The sequence below is a fragment of the Berghia stephanieae genome, chromosome 12 (genome assembly GCF_034508935.2).
Source record: "Berghia stephanieae isolate SIO BIC M18660-M18661 chromosome 12, UCSD_Bste_1.3, whole genome shotgun sequence".
Lineage (NCBI taxonomy): Eukaryota > Metazoa > Mollusca > Gastropoda > Nudibranchia > Aeolidiidae > Berghia > Berghia stephanieae.
This window is the reverse complement of record NC_088371.1, coordinates 3,381,220-3,399,611: the sequence shown is the minus strand read 5'-3', so window position 1 is coordinate 3,399,611 and position 18,392 is coordinate 3,381,220. Positions and strand designations below refer to the sequence as shown.

General features: G+C 35.4%; 2 protein-coding genes across 2 annotated transcripts in view; one reads left to right on the top strand and one right to left on the bottom strand.

Moving 5' to 3' along the window:
* Positions 1-9,324: 9,324 nt before the first annotated feature.
* On the top strand, positions 9,325-11,214 carry LOC144958152 (uncharacterized). The gene is made up of 2 exons (XM_078889912.1): positions 9,325-9,586; positions 10,660-11,214. Exons 1-2 carry the CDS (start codon positions 9,457-9,459, stop codon positions 11,106-11,108), a joined length of 579 nt encoding a protein of 192 aa, XP_078746038.1. The 5' UTR covers positions 9,325-9,456; the 3' UTR covers positions 11,109-11,214.
* Positions 11,215-12,673: 1,459 nt separating this feature from the next.
* The window catches only part of LOC144958153 (nuclear pore complex protein Nup214-like), a 43,488-nt gene continuing 37,769 nt past the window's right edge, over positions 12,674-18,392 (bottom strand). The window contains exon 8 of the mRNA XM_078889913.1: positions 12,674-15,511. The gene's annotated coding sequence lies outside the window, so the exon portion shown is untranslated. The remainder of the gene's footprint in view (positions 15,512-18,392) is intronic.

The window sequence follows — 18,392 nt, the reverse complement described above, 5'->3', positions numbered from 1 at the left end:
CTTTTTAAAAATTAAGGTATTGTTTCATTGTTATGTCATAGGGATAGTAGATTAACACACACTCTCTCTCTCTCTCTCATATAAATACTAGAAATAACATAAGCCATGGTCTCACTGGACTGATTGATAATAATTTAGCAGGCATTTTTCGTGTCATTTATATGGGTTGTAGAAAAGTTCCAAATGATCAATATTATGTATGTTTTAAAACAAAATTATAGTTGACCTTAGCCATACAGCTCTAAAATGACATCTATTGTGGTACCTACTACTACTAAATACTAATACTATTACTGTTGGTCAAATGATGGGAAATTCACACATATCACAGACAAGTTAAATACTTCTAGAGGATTCATTTTGAACCATTTTGTTCCTAAAGCTGCCCACTTGGTAATTAAAAAAAAAAAGTCACTCATACAAAATAATAAATCTTAAAAAAAGATCATGAAATTTTTAAAAACAAAATAAGAGTAATTTTAGTAATTATGAAGGGAAATAATCCATTTAGGTTTAAGCTTTTCAGCAATACAGTTTTTAATTGAAAGCTTCATTGCCAAAGATGTTAGTTAAATTTAATTGACACTTAAAATTTGTTATCTAACAAGTGGTAAAGGTTTAAATGTGGCCTGAGGCCATTTAAAGTATAAAATAAGCTTACATTAACTTACATGCATAATTCTATGTAAATCCTTAAAAAGTTATGAGAAAAATATTGGTGAAAACCGGCAACATATAACTAACTGAAATGATAACAAAAGTACTAACTGTGATGCATCATTCAGAAATACAGTCAACAATTGATGTATGACATGTTATTTTCAACATCATTCATGCTGGAGATAAAAAAAATCAAAATATTACAACAAAAATTGTACTAAATCCTTTGGAATCGTATCCACGTATTTGAGTCCAAAAATCGTACTAAAATACGATTAACCGTACCGGTTGGCAGGTCTGCATCACAAGATGTGAAACGTGATGGTAGCCCACTCAACGCTGTGTGTTTATTTACATTGTCTGACCACTCGATTGCAATTCTCTACCTGTGCATTGTTTTCCTCTACTATACCATCTATGTCCACATTGTTACACTCAAAAGGCAACTGAACTATCTATACCATCTATGTCCACATTGTTACACTCAAAAGGCAACTGAACTATCTATACCATCTATGTCCACATTGTTACACTCAAAAGGCAACTGAACTATCTATACCATCTATGTCCACATTGTTACACTCAAAAGGCAACTGAATTATCTTTACCATCTATGGTCCACATTGTTACACTCAAAAGGCAACTGAAACTTTCTTTTCACACACTATGCTCTACCATGTCCACATTGTTACACTCAAAAGGCAACTGAACTATCTATACCATCTATGTCCACATTGTTACACTCAAAAGGCAACTGAATTATCTTTACCATCTATGTCCACATTGTTACACTCAAAAGGCAACTGAACTATCTTTACCATCTATGTCCACATTGTTACACTCAAAAGGCAACTGAACTATCTTTACCATCTCTCAAATCTCTGTCCACATTGTTACACTCAAAAGGCAACTGAATTATCTTTACCATCTATGTCCACATTGTTACACTCAAAAGGCAACTGAACTATCTTTACCATCTATGTCCACATTGTTACACTCAAAAGGCAACTGAACTATCTTTACCATCTATTGTCCACATTGTTACACTCAAAAGGCAACTGAACTATCTTTACCATCTATGTCCACATTGTTACACTCAAAAGGCAACTGAACTATCTTACCATCTATGTCCACATTGTTACACTCAAAAGGCAACTGAACTATCTTTACCATCTTCATGTCCACATTGTTACACTCAAAAGGCAACTGAACTTTTCTTTACCATTCTAAGTGTCCACATTGTTACACTCAAAAGGCAACTGAATTATCTTTACCATCTATGTCCACATTGTTACACTCAAAAGGCAACTGAACTATCTTTACCATCTATGTCCACATTGTTACACTCAAAAGGCAACTGAACTATCTTTACCATCTATGTCCACATTGTTACACTCAAAAGGCAACTGAACTATCTTTACCATCTATGTCCACATTGTTACACTCAAAAGGCAACTGAACTATCTTTACCATCTATGTCCACATTGTTACACTCAAAAGGCAACTGAACTATCTTTACCATCTCTCAAATCTCTGTCCACATTGTTACACTCAAAAGGCAACTGAATTATCTTTACCATCTATGTCCACATTGTTACACTCAAAAGGCAACTGAACTATCTATACCATCTATGTCCACATTGTTACACTCAAAAGGCAACTGAACTATCTTTACCATCTATGTCCACATTGTTACACTCAAAAGGCAACTGAACTATCTTTACCATCTCTCAAATCTCTGTCCACATTGTTACACTCAAAAGGCAACTGAATTATCTTTACCATCTATGTCCACATTGTTACACTCAAAAGGCAACTGAACTATCTTTACCATCTATGTCCACATTGTTACACTCAAAAGGCAACTGAACTATCTTTACCATCTATGTCCACATTGTTACACTCAAAAGGCAACTGAACTATCTTTACCATCTATGTCCACATTGTTACACTCAAAAGGCAACTGAACTATCTTTACCATCTATGTCCACATTGTTACACTCAAAAGGCAACTGAACTGGCATCAACTCAAGGCACGCCTTTTTCCTCTTCAGAAGGCTGGCTTTTTAGATGGAAAGGTCGACAGAATATGTTGTTTAGAAAAAAACAAGATGAAAAACACAATGCTGATGACTCTTCTGCCAACAGTACTACTCTTATGACATTTACAATGCACACGAGATGGGCATTACTACAATAAACTTAAACGCTTCACGATTCTTACAAACAATCACGTCACATTTTGTTGTAGATAAAATATGAATGAGAAAAAGTTTTAAAAAACAACAAAAGCACACCCCCTTCCCCTTCCCCCCAAAAAAACCCAAATCAAACCAAAAAAAAAAAAAAAAAACAAAAAAAAAAATCAAACCAAATCAAAAAACAAAAAAAAGAAGTAAAGGAAAATGAAAAGAAACCAAAAAAAATGAGTGTAATGTCTGGAACATGAGGGCCCAAAATCCATAGAAAACTCATGGGGGAAGGGGAAGGTCCTACATGAACGGCACATGAAAGTTGGTGCTTACATTAGGTGTGGAAAGCGTACGCTTACTGTCGGTCGAAATTATCGGGACCGATGCTCGAGCGTAAAAAATGCACTGACTTCATCAAGCCACAACTCTGCTAATACTAAATATTTTTTTCATCAAATAAAAATTAATGTATAAAGAAGATATTCTGTTCTTTGTGTGTGAAATATGAAATAATAAGAATGAACATTTGTTGTGTAATCTTATTTTTACTTATCAACGTTTTTGATAGATTCCAAATTAGTTCAACCCGTCTCGGGTCATCTTCATATTTTTTCTTAGCGGAACGGCTAATCGTCGCACTGAATAAGTTTTGACTTCATTAAAAAGGGGGATAATCCTGCTTATTTTGATACCTTGCACTATGAAAGCATTTAATGGCAAAATGTTAGATTACAAAAAGTCGATTTTAGGTGAAGATGCGGAAATCCACTTCCTCTATTGTAAAGCTCATTTCCTCATTGGTTTGGCAGAGGAAACGGATAAAGCTGTTCGGGATAAAGAAAATGACCTCATCTTGCTCTTGAATCACAAACTTGGTAGGGATCCACATCAAACTTCCACAAGTTGTTGAATACGAACGGGTGCTGATGTCCTTGGCTCCAGAGGTGACGAGAAAAATGGCTGGCACAGTGCGATTCTACAAGAACAAACTCAATGTTTACATCACACAAGGTCAAACAGGTTCAACAACACTTTTGAAAACCCTATTGCCTTGCTTTATCACCACAAAGACACCCTTCATTTCCTTATGCACAAAGTCGCACATTCCAACCGCATACTATTGAGTGTGATATATGACCTTGAAGACAAACACATCATGTCTTTTGTTGCTGCAATCGCCTTACTTGCTGTTCATTTGACCAGCCTATACTGGAAGCTAATGAACAGCAATACACCCTACAGTCAATTTCCGAAGCATGTACAAGCAATGAAGCTTAAACTGGAAAAATGGAGCTCTGATAATTTTGACCTAGATAAACTCAATAATGAAATTCCCTTGTTTGGAAATGAATTTAAAGTTTCCACGGAGATAACAACTACCTTTGTTAATTCAGATGCCTGTCACAAAGATCTTACCACAAGTGTATTTAGGATGATAGCTAAGAGATGTTTGACAGTCCTGGACCGACAGCTTTTAGATGTTCTTCCAGGTGGTGTCTATGGAGATACGTTGCCAGATGACCTGCTAATGTTTTTAGATACTTGCCCGCTCACAAATCTTGTCAGAGAGAGGATGTTTGGTGATCTTGACTATGACATGTCAAGACGTAGAACTGTTGCAACTCATTTGAGAAGCACATTAAGTATGTGCAAGCATAACAATGTCTCTTCATTTCTAGATAATATGTCACCAACAGTAAAGAAAAGATTGATGGAAGCTGGAAGAAAACATGGGAAATCATTAAAAAGAAAAAACAACGAGACAGTGAAGGCCATTAGGGAACAAAAAAAAAAGAAAAATCGAGGAGAATGAAAGAATAAAGGAGAAGAAACTGATGCCCAAATTAAAAACAAAGTGTCGGGTGTGATGAAGTCCTACACACGTCTTCATAAAAGCAAAAAACCACAGGCTATTGAAACTTTTTTAAACCAATTTTTAAAAGTGGTTTGGATAATGCTACTACTACTACTACTACTACTACTAACACTGAGTCCTGTAAAAATTGTAAAGTCAAAGATGACACAATAAATGACCTCCACTCTATCATAAGACAACGAAAAGGAGAAATAAATAATCTAAATGATACTTGTCTGACTTTGTCTTCAGATGTTCAAAATTTGAAATGTATTATTAATGAGTTACAGATTGAGAAGTCTAAAAATTTTGAAATTATCAATGGTTTTACAGAAAAACTGAAATGTTCAGAAATACTCGACAAAAAATTGAAAGATGAAAAAGATGAGAAAAACAGATTACTTGCAGAGCTCAATTTACTGAAAAAATCCAATGTGTACAGAACCAATCATAAAAGAAATAAAGAATTGAAAGCCATTAAAACAGAAAACAATATATTATTGGATTCAATTGAAAAGAAGGAGGATGATTGTACAAAGTTGAAAGATGAGGTAAATTCTTTAAAAAAGAAAGTTAAATCTGAGCAGTCGATGAAGAGAAAGTTTCACAGTTCTTTGAAAAAACAAAAAGTCGTTAATTCTGAAATGTCAGAAATGCTCATGTTTGATGATGAAGATAAAAATGTTAATATTAGAGAGCCAGGTAGTGGAAGTAGTCATAGGTATTCTGACAGTATTAGGAAGACATATTATGCCCTGCAGGGTGAGGCCAACGTTTCGGCATCAAACTGTTCCAAAGTAGTGTCCACAGTAGCTAAATGTTTATTTGGATCAGAGTTGGCTGTGGAGGATCTGCCAAAACAGTCAATCAACTGCTTTGAATTTTTCTAACGAAGCAAATATCATTGCTAAAGAACATGTTGTTGAAGAAATAAAGAAGACAGATCATTTTACTTAGGCATGTGATGGTACCAGTCATGACAAATCTCACTATCTTGAAAAACACATTTATCTATCCACTGGTACCACTCTTTCTCTTGGCTACTCTCAAATTGCTTGGGACGATTCTGATAGTTTGTTGGAAAGATGCATTGCTTGTTTTAATAAGAATTTGCTTTTGAAGGAAATTATTAGAAAAACTAAATGTCTCCTATCAAAGATGTCAGAGTATAAAGATGAGTTCCTTGGTGGGGAGGATGCGTCTACACTATTTCTATTTTGTAATGCTCATTTTATGTTAGCGCTTTCTACAGCTGCTGTAGGTGCTCTTGGGGAGGTGGAAAAAGATTTAGGAGAAAAACTTGGGAGGGATGTTCTGGAAAAGTTTGCTGGGTGGGAGAATAATGGAGAATGTGCAGCTCTACGTCTGATTAGACTTGTTGCTAGTGTTGTTGGGCCACTGTGTGATGAGAAAAGTGGTTGTAGGCAGGAGTGGCTGTCGTTTTGTGACCTCAAGAAAGTAAAATCAACTTTTACGAGTCACAGATCGAATCGATTTAATAATATTTTTCACAATGCCACCGCACTCTTGCGCCATAAAAATGACGTTCATTTGTTTTTAACTCAATATGTTTCACACAATAATTTGAAACTACAATCTGTTCTTGCTGATCTTGCAGATGACAGAATAATGATTCATATTGCTGTTCTTTCTTTTTTACATGTATTTTTGACTGAACCATATTGGAAACTTATGAACAGTAAGAAGACCTATGCAGATTTTCCATTTTATGTAAAGAAGATGAAATCCGTTTTCCAACACTGGTCTGCTACAGATGTTGATGATATTGTTTTATCCAGCTCTGTGTTTGATGATTTTGGATCAAATGATTCGGATTTGTCTGTGATACTTGACTATTTGAATACCTGTTTGTCTTTGAATGAACATTTCATTCCATGTTTGAAAAAGGCTGTTTTGAAATGTGAATGTGCATTGGACAGACAGTTGAATGATTTTTTGGATGGTGGGGAGATATGTGATACTGTCAATTTGATTTGACCGTCATGTCCTTTGACCAATCTTACTGGTGAGAGGCTCTTTGGCCACCTTGATTATTCTATGAATAAACAAAGAAATGCTTCCATTCATTTGCATTCCACTCACAGTATGTGGAAACACAACAGAACCGCTAAATGGTTAGATAGTAAAAATCAAGCTGCTGCTAGAAAGCTAGTCCAAAAGGCCATTCGTTATGGACCACAGTGGAGATCACGAACTAATCTTGAGAAGTTAGAAGAAAGATTAAAGAAAAATTACAAAAAAATAAAAATGAAAAAGACAGAAAAGAAAATAAGAAAATTCAGAGAAAAGCATCTGCTCTTGATGCTATTCTTGCAAATGGTGGTGAGATTGTTTCTAGTAAGCAAGGTTTGGATTTAATTTTCTCTAGCCGTAAAGCTGGAGACAGGCTCAAAGATCAAATTAGGTATCAATCTCTTATTTTGGGGGGAAACATTTCATTGAATGGCAACAAATCAATGCTGTATAGTCGTTTGCTGAAGCATATTACTGATACTGATACTAATACTGATAATGAGTGACATCAATTTATGTATACTGATACTAATACTGATAATGAGTGACATCAATTTATGTATACTGATACTAATACTGATAATGAGTGACATCAATTTATGTATACTGATACTAATACTGATAATGAGTGACATCAATTTATGTATAATTGTTGTGATAATGGATCAGTTGTTGCCTTACTGTCTAAATTCTGTGGTTTTATTTTTTTCCCCCTATTTCTCTGATAGTTAGTACAATTCATGGAAACCAGTGTCAGTTTGAGCTTTAAAATATGAGCAGTTTAATGCTTGTTTCCTAATCAATTGTTATGACATTGCATATATTGTTTGAATAAATTGTAACATAAATCCCCCGTATTGCTGTAAAAATGATTTCCACTCAATCTTTATTATATTGATTTTATTTGGTTTTACATGAAAGAACAGGAAAAGACTAACAATTTCATGCATTTGTAGGGTTATTCTCTTGGTAAATTTATTTTCTACGATTTTTTAAGTGATTTAATATTTTCTCAAATATTCAAAATTGTGGATATGTGTCTTCATTTGTCAACATTCTTTGCATTTAAATATTAACAATGTGAGTTGTATTTATGTTTTTATAGTAGAGTGCATAAAATATCGATTATTTTCATGTATGAAATGTCTTTATATCTTTATTACTTTTTTTTCTATGACCATTTGAAATTGCGGTATTTTTGGTATTACAGCAAGATTTTTTCCAAGTGCGCTTTTTGAGCTTGGCGACCCACGTCAGCTTATGATAAATCAAAAACTATCTGCCTCATGTTCTTGAAAAAAAATTAGGCTTTATGTCTATATATATACTCTTGTGTTTATGTCTATCTATATACTCTTGTGGACCTCTTTCAAATTTAAAGAGCATTGGTGGACATGTCTACGAGTCATGGAGATCCAAAAATGGGCTTCAGAGCCATTTTCCCACAATTTTACTGATTTTCATGCAATTTTCTTTAAAGCATGAGATACTGTGCGTTTAAAATATATAATCGATTCATGAAATGATTTGCTTTTATCTTTTTATACAAGATGATTTGTGAACGAAAATATCAAGACTTTGATGTTTTGCAACTATTTGTGCTTTATATTATGCTGTAAAAATCGACAAATAACCCAAACGAGAAACGAATACAAATTTGTCTAAGTCCAATAAAATTTGATTGGTCATATCTCAGCTGTTTGTTGATGAATTTTCATAATGTTTCCTGTGTTGTTTATGAATTTCTGAGCTCTTTCCAATGGTTTCTTTCTTTCTGAGATAGATTAAAATTTTCACTTGTGGTACCCATTGGAAGTACGCTCTTGAATTTGAGTTGTAAATTTAATTTTCATACTCATATTGGTAAAGGCAATAGGGTTTAATTATTACAATAATAATGTCATTAAATACTGCATGAAATAAGCTTTGATATGATGTCTTTGGTTTGTATGTGCTTTAATAGATTCTCGATTTACTACGTTTTTTGTGACTCGTTTCATCAGAAGAACGCTCTTGAATTTGAGTTGTAAATTTCACTTTCTTACTCATATTAATAAAGGCAATCAGGTTTAACTATTACAATAATAATGTCATGAAATACGGCGTAAATTAATCTTTGATATGATGTCTTTGGTTTGCATGTACATTAATTGGTACTTATTTTACGAACATATTTCGTCAAAATATTTTGGCATAGAATTATCTATTTGAGTCATAAATTTTACCTATGTCTTCTTATTAATGCATTTTATTTCAAATTTAGTGCTAAATCTATGGTTCCATTGTAAAGTGCTTAAATTGAAGTTTTATTTGGTATCTTGCTTTTCCTTGTACCTATAATAGTTCAGTTTTTATGAGCGCTTTTGTAATCATGGTTTTCGGCACGAAGCCAAATTCCTTTGATTTTCTCACATTTCTCCGTTTTGAGCTTTGAAGCGTTCTTTAACTCACCGAGCCCTACGACCGAGCCGACTCGGTCACGGTGACCTTAACTTTGAACTCTATGACTGAGCCAGCTGGGTCGGAATTTTCCGTAACTGCGGGACGTTTAAGGACCAATTTCCTAAATAAACGGAATGACGGTATCATAGCTTGTCCATTTGACGATATTGTGTACAAAAATCGTGTACTGATCACGTTTTATTTGAATGTAACAAAGAATTTAGTCCGCCTTACAAAATCAGTAAAATCAGACCACAAGTTGCCGTAAACAAGATGGAGAGACCTGGAATTTTCGAAGCGATAGAAGAAGTCCGAACGATCGATAGTGACGTGGAGGATGGTGAAGATGATTATGATGATGAAATTTTTGACCCGACATGGTTACTTGGACCAGATATTACCGGTAAGTATTCTTTATTATGTTCTTTGTTTTTTATTTTGTTATTTTTTGGAGGGGGGGTTCATTTGATTGTGCCGATTCACCGAGTGAGACAGAGTGTGAGAGTGCTCTTTGCTCTTCGCACATCGTTTGAGTGAATACATTTAGTGAATATTGGGCAACTCAGACCTTTGGGATATTTATTTAAATATCTCATTGTTACTATCAAGTTGTTCAGTTTTAAAAATATATTTAACGGCACATAATGTGACTCAGATTATCTCCAGTCTTCAGGTGAGGCTGAATCAGAAATCAGCTGATCATCAGTCAGTTGATGATTACGATGGTGGTTGCGAAGCTTGAATTTCTTTTTTATTTACTTTATAGTTTCAATTAATTTATTTATGTACTAGGAAATGCTCTATTTAGCTTGTATTTATTTGTATGTTGTTTTTTTTTTTTGTTTTGTTTTGTTTTTTCTATGTGCGATTGTGTTCAGTCACCGAGTGAGAGTTTAGAAGTGAAAGTAGAGTGCTATTTATTGATCGTCGCATATCGTTTGATGAATTTATTGAATGTTGGGGGATTCAGATCTTTTGGATACCAATACTTAGTCCGGACATCATTTTAATTTACAACTATTTTCCAGTTTATTTATTTATTTATCACGCAATTGGAGTCGGACGATGTCCAGTCTGCCGACAAGACTGAATCACGAATCAGCTGTTCAGTCAGCTGATGATGATGGTTACGATTGGGATTGAGCATCTGTGCTTGGATTATTTTTCTTCTTCTCTACTTCATTGCTTCCATTTAATTAGGAAAAAAACTAGTCCTTCCCATAGCAATTTTCTTCTTTATTGTTTTATTATTATTATTATTATTATTATTACTATTATTATTATTATTTTTTATTTATTTATTTTTTTTTTTTGGTGTCTAATCCTGAGTTTTATTTCAAAAAAATATTTCTCTCTATCATCCCTTGTTGAACCATTTGTTATAGATAATAGGAGCATGGGTAAGTTATTGTCTTTGATTACAGAATTCAATATTTCTATTCATTTTGTCATTTGTTTCTTTCTCTCTATTTGTAGATGGCGAAGCACCTCCTGCTGCCAGAAACTTGGACGACAATGGGAATGCACCTGAGCCTTCTACTTCTACCATGACACCTCCGACTTCGATAGACGGCTGGAGCCACAATCTTGATGGCTATCCGGAAGTTCCAGCCTTTGACCTTGCAGACCATTTACACCTGCCAGAAGAATGTGAAACTGCATTTGCCATCTTCAATCTCATCATCACTAAGGAGTTTCTCAAGTTTCTAAAAAGAGAAACTAATAGATATGCTGCTCAGGAAAAGACTTGTGTTGGTGCAGGAGCCAAAGAATTTAGTATTTATCGACTTTGGAAGTTGGTATCGCTTACAGATCTTCGTGGATTTTTTGTCATCCTCGTCCACATGTCGTTTACCCAAAAACCAACAATCGCAGACTACTGGTCGACAAACCCTTTTGTCGATTCTTCATCCTGGCCACCATAATGCCAAGGGATCGTTTTCTGCAAATTATGTCCTTTCTGCATTTCAGCAACAATGCAGAATACATACCACGTGGTCAAGAAGGCCATCAACCTCTCCACAAACTACAATATGTTGTAGATCATCTTGACACCACATTTTCGTCCCTTTACACCCCAAAACGTGAAGTATGCATCGACGAGGCAATCTGTCCCTGGAGAGGCAGGTTGATATTTCGCGTTTACATGAAGGACAAGCCTTCGAAATGGGGGATCAAACTGTATGAATTATGCGAAAGCTCGTCTGGGTACGTCTGCAAATTTGAAGTTTACTGTGGAGATAAGAATCTCAGCAACTCCCCCACAGATGTCTGCATGCGTCTTATGACTCCATACCTTGGCCACGGCTACGTCCTTTACACGGACAACTACTTTACCTGCCCTGCCTTATCCCAGAGACTGTTATTAAATAAAACTATGACTGTAGGGACTGTTCGCCATAATCGTGTTGGTATGCCCAAGGACTTGGCTACACAGCCACTACAAAAAGGGCAGTCTGACTTCAGACAAAAAGATGGACTTTGTGCTGTTCGTTGGTTTGACAAAAAGAATGTGAATATCCTCACAACTATTCACAACCCGACTGCCACTCAGGAAGTCACAACAAGAACCTCCACCAGGATCAAACCAACCTGTGTTCAGGATTACGTGATCAACATGTCCGGGGTTGATCGTTCCGATCAGCTTGTATGTAGCATATCATCCCCTCCATAGACGGACCATGAAGTGGCCAAAAAAGCTCTTCATGCACCTTCTCACCCTAACCTTTATCCAGGCCCGGATTTTATTTAACAAGAAGATGGCCTTGCTTCGGCGCAAACAGGTGACAGTCCCTGAGTTCCTAATTCAACTGGGCACAGAAATGACCACAGATTTTCACCGCCACAAAGCAGAGCGCCTGAATCGTTCCTCTGCACCACCTGTTGCCCGGATACCCCAATCGCTTGTCCCTGCCACTACGAGACTGTCAGCTCTTCACACACACTTTGCAGAGAATATTCCGAGCACTGCCACCAAGGCCAAGCCCTACAGAGCATGCAAAGTGTGTGGTGATAAGGAGAAGAAACGTCGCCGTGCCACGGGTGAAAAACCCAATTCAAGAGCCCGCAAGGAGACGTGTTACTGGTGTTCCATCTGTAAAGTTGCTTTATGTGTGGCCCCTTGTTTTGCCCAGTTCCACCAGAAAGAGAATTATATGTAAAAAAAAACTTGTTTCCATTGGACAATTGTTTGTGTTAGTGTTAGGTTTGGATGCGAAAGTGAACTTCGATCAATTTGGGATCAATAACTTTCTTTTTTTTTTATTATCGTATAATATATATATATTTATAATATCATATTTCAAAGTTAAACATTTTGGACACTAATTCAATTATATATAAAGGTGTGGAAATGGACAATTCATACGTTTAGTGATAATTTATGGACTGTATGAATATGGACAATGGATAATAGTTATAACCAATTTCGAGGCGCTGTTGGATTTACACCATTCACACACACACATATATATGAGAGTAAGAGTGTGTATTTTTGTTTTTAATTTCATTTTTATCGTTTATTATTAAACCTGAATCATTTCAGTATTGATTTTCTTCACTCTTTGATAACATTAGAAGGTTTTGGTGAGTTACAACAACATTTTGTTATACATGGAGGGTGTCTCAAAACTTTTTACGAAAACCCTGTTTCGGGGGTTATTTCAAAAATTCATAATAAATTAACTATTATAGATAGCATCATTTGGTAAAGTTTATTATATAGATCTAATACAGATGTATGTGTATACAAAATTACCCAAAAAGCCCAGGGAGGGCTGACGGCCAGCCATGTCAAGGCTCAGGGCCCAGTGAGTTAAGAGCCACTAACATTACCATTTATGATATGAGATGTGTGAAAAAAATTAGCCTAAATCTCTGCATGTTTTTGAATTCATATATATGTAATTTTGACCAGATGCAAGTACATTTCATTTTTTTGGTATTTGACAATAAAATGTTGTTTGAAATGTTAATTTTGTGAATTTTTGTCAACTTTGTGGTCTTGTTCTGTGACATACACAAGTAATGACTATGATGTTGGGTGATTTGTCACACAATGTTATGAAATTCATGAAAAAAAAGCATATTTCCAGTTTTGGGATTGCAGTTTTTTTGTGTGTCGTCGATTGAAAATCGCACCACAGCGCGATTTTGCGGTATGCGAAATATTCAAAACTTTGAAACCTCACAAAAACTTTATTTGTTGTCCAATCTTCAAAATTTAAATTGCTATTTTCATGATTTATCAAGAAGAATCCATTTATATTTACCTTATTTGTGTATTAAAAAAACAAAAAATAAACAATGACGCTTTCCACACCTACTTACATGCTATATTTAGCTTTTCTGCTTCATCACACACTTCACTTTATCAACATGCTCACCTCAACTCCCGAGGGAGTGCGATAAAGCGGAATCAACTGTACCTTGTGGAAATGAATTTCCGATTTCAGAGTTTTGGCATATTTTTCTCTAGTCTAAATACATGCATTAATAAACATCCAACCTCGTTCTTTTCCGTCCCATAATCTTATTATTGTTTATTGCTTTAGGTCTCTTCCAACACAAATGAGGTTATATGAGAGACCGCTGAAACAAAAAAACAAGCAATCTAACAAAAATAGTACAAATGTAAATCAAAATCATAACCTAAAGATATAAGCTAAATTATAAATAACCAAGAACAAACAGGCAGAAGATCTACAGAAAAAAAAATATCCCCTGTCAAAAATACAATCACAAACCAAAGAAGCAGGATAGGCTAGTAAAGAGAAGAACAAAACGACATCACTATCGGAACGTACACCCATGCGAACATCATAGGTATATGATTCAAGGGTGATGCTCCCATCCAACCACCCGCCCCATAATCTTAAGGATGGTAGTAAAATAATGATGTCACCATACAATCTATCCATTATTAGGTCTTCTAAGGACTGATTACATACACCACCATACAATCTATCCATTATTAGGTCTTCTAAGGACTGATTACATACACCCTAAAATCACCACCATTACAACCAATACAATCTATCCATTATTAGGTCTTCCAAGGACTGATTACATACACCACCATACAATCTATCCATTATTAGGTCTTCTAAGGACTGATTACATACACCACCATACAATTATACATTATTAGGTCTTCTAAGGACTGATTACATACACCACCATACAATCTATCCATTATTAGGTCTTCTAAGGACTGATTACATACACCACCATACAATCTATCCATTATTAGGTCTTCTAAGGACTATTTACAATGATACACCACCATACAATCTATACATTATTAGGTCTTCTAAGGACTGATTACATACACCACCATACAATCTATCCATTATTAGGTCTTCTAAGGACTGATTACATACACCACCATACAATCTATCCATTATTAGGTCTTCTAAGGACTGATTACATACACCACCATACAATCTATCCATTATTAGGTCTTCTAAGGACTGATTACATACACCACCATACAATCTATACATTATTAGGTCTTCTAAGGACTGATTACATACACCACCATACAATCTATACATTATTAGGTCTTCTAAGGACTGATTACATACACCGCCATACAATCTATACATTATTAGGTCTTCTAAGGACTGATTACATACACCACCATACAATCTATCCATTATTAGGTCTTCTAAGGACTGATTACATACACCACCATACAATCTATACATTATTAGGTCTTCTAAGGACTGATTACATACACCACCATACAATCTATACATTATTAGGTCTTCTAAGGACTGATTACATACACCACCATACAATCTATACATTATTAGGTCTTCTAAGGACTAATTACATACACCACCATACAATCTATCCATTATTAGGTCTTCTAAGGACTGATTACTGATTACATACACCACCATACAATCTATCCATTATTAGGTCTTCTAAGGACTGATTACATACACCACCATACAATCTATACATTATTAGGTCTTCTAAGGACTGATTACATACACCACCATACAATCTATACATTATTAGGTCTTCTAAGGACTGATTACATACACCACCATACAATCTATCCATTATTAGGTCTTCTAAGGACTGATTACATACATACTTCTACGGGTTTTACAAGGTTCTCTGCCCTAGTAAAATCAATTTTTAAAATAATAATTCAATCCATTTCTTCAAACCTTGACACTTTGATCTTGCCAAGGACATTGGCAGTGTCTTCCGTGTCCTTCCTTACAGATTACATCTCCGTCCTAGTGCCCACGGCCTTGACCTGTCTCTTGGAGAGAAGACGAAATTTCTTCATTTTCTCCTCAAAATGGGCCACCTGGATTAAAAAACAACACATTCAGACCTGAAAATGGTAGCTTTCCAAAAAAAAAAAAAAAAAAAAAAAGGCCTGAAAATTTTACACAGATCATATGTTACCACTGTTTGAAGTCAATATGTTTACAATTAGTGTAAAAAGATGACAAAAAGAGTAAAAAGATTGTGACGATAATGTTGGGAATCTGATAATTGTCGGACAATTACACGTCTGCACATTTTAGGATTTTTCCTGAACGCTTTCAACATGTCAAAAATGATACAATTTGTTTCTTCTCTTTTATCAAATGTAGTTAGAGTTTTTATTTTAGAGATCCTGACAGCAAAGTGCAGTTGCTCTTGATGCTTTCGTACACAGTAACGAAAATATCGCCTGAGCGGCAACTTAGTTCGAGTGATGACCCGAGGTCACGCCTGCCAAATTACGGGGAATCCCCCAGTGAGTTCAGTTATGGTGATATGGGTGATACCAGTCGATTTATGTTCACTTTCATTTCTTTGTTATCGCTTCACAATGAGCTTAAAACACAATTTTCTTTACTCTGTAATATTTATCAAGATTTCCTTTTTCCATTCATATGTATTTTATGCCAGTGCTGTATATAATGATCGTGATATTTCAATCCTAAATAGGCAGTTTTTCTGTAATTTAAAATACATTAATTTTTCCAATAAAAAATTAAATTCTTCAAACAGAGTCATAGAACAACTTTTCTTCTTCCACAAATAGAATCTATTATAAATGAACTATAAGTTGCTAAAATTCCATCTGTGCGTCAACAAAATTGAATTTATTATGATTTTTAAAATTTCATTTAGTCATGGAGCACACTCAAGAAATTCACGATAAACATTTGAATGTACTGTGTAGGCTTTGTAGAAAAGTCAAGAAACATAGAAGAAAAGAAAACGAATCTCAAAACATAATTGTTTAAGGATTTTATACCAGATATTCATCTTTAAAACCAAGTATTTTTCTCATCTTCAATGTGGACCTTGATAATGACAATGCTAAAGAGCCCTCAAAACATTACGCTACAAGTGTCATGACAGACTATGTAATGTTGAGTTTTTTAAATTTGCGCAGTTTTCACTAGAGGTGCTCAAAACACTTTAAATAGGGTCACTGACCAACAGCAACGCGTAACATGTAGAACTGGACATGATGCCTGCAAGGCGATATTACATTTTTTTTCCGACAGAGACAACGCGATTAAAAACAAATATGAGGGAAAGCATTGACAACAGCAACTGGTACATAGTCATCACAATCTGGTCGAAATAAATTTTTTAAAAATCTGTGATTGCAATGTTTGTTCAACCTTCTTGAAAAACGCAAAAAGAATAAAGAACAGCAACAGGTCGACATTAGAATAGCAGCCCCGTAATGTACAAGTATGGAAACAGCACAAACTATGTCACGTGTAAATCACGAAGCTATGGAGGCAGCAGAGTGACTTTTACAGTTATAAACCAATGTCTTTTGTCCTTCATTAATGAAATGAAAATCTCCCTCTCTCTCTCATCTATCAATCCATTCATTCATCCACCATTGCTACATCTATTTATCCATCCTTCATTTTCAATATGTTTTCATGACTTAGAGATGCTCATCAAGGTCTGACATTGGAGCCAAAATTTGGTAATTTCTACGACTTTTCCGTAGTAGTACTAGGCATTTCTGAAAGGCTGAATGAATCATCATATACTTTTGTAATGTTTCACTTAATGAGCAATATTCACTCCTTCTCATTCCACATTTCGAATGCCTCAGGCATTTTCAGCTTTTAAAGGGTATCAGGCAAATTGTTCCTGTTGTTCCTGTCTCTAATTGAAATACACTCTGAAATCAATCAAATCATCACCACCACCACCACCACCAGCAAAAATAGGACTCGCCAATGTTTTTGAAACTAGGATATCAATAATTGAAGAAGATGATATTTGATGACGATGATGATGATAATGATGATTAAAATTGGGAAAATGCGAAAAATAATTCAGAAATGTCAGGAATTTCCCTGATCAATTAAGGAGAGTTTGTAAATCTGAATTATGAAGAAAAGCAGTTTACACATCCTAACAAACAAAAGAAAAATCCGAGCACTCACTTTTGCCAACCACATAACCGAAAACCCCATTGACAGATATGCCACAAATAATTTGAACTGCTTCAAAATCCCACAGACAAGAACACAAAACTACAGAAATTCTTTCTTCATTAGAACTATCTCGCAGTGGAATGGGCTGGATGAACTGGTCATCATGGCATCACACCTAAACGATTTCAAGGCCCGACTGACATGGGCCCGTGCCCAATGAGGACGCCGCTGAAATACAACCAGACCATTGGTTTCTTCAGCGCCAACCATACAGATACAGAATAAAATGACACCAACAACACCGGCATCAACACAACAACAACACCGGCATCAACACAACAGCAACACCGGCATCAACACAACAACACCGGCATCAACACAACAACAACACCGGCATCAACACAATAACAACACCGGCATCAACACAACAACAACACCGGCATCAACACAACAACAACACCGGCATCAACATAATAACAACACCGGCATCAACACAACAACAACACCGGCATCAACACAACAACAACACCGGCATCAACACAACAGCAACACCGGCATCAACACAATAACAACACCGGCATCAACACAACAACAACATTGGCATCAACACAACAACAACACTGGCATCAACACAACAACACCGGCATCAACACAACAACAACACCGGCATCAACACAACAACAACACTGGCATCAACACAACAACAACAATGAAAAAAAAACAACAGTCTTCAAATCTTTACAAAAAAACAACAAACCCAACACCAACAAAACAATACCA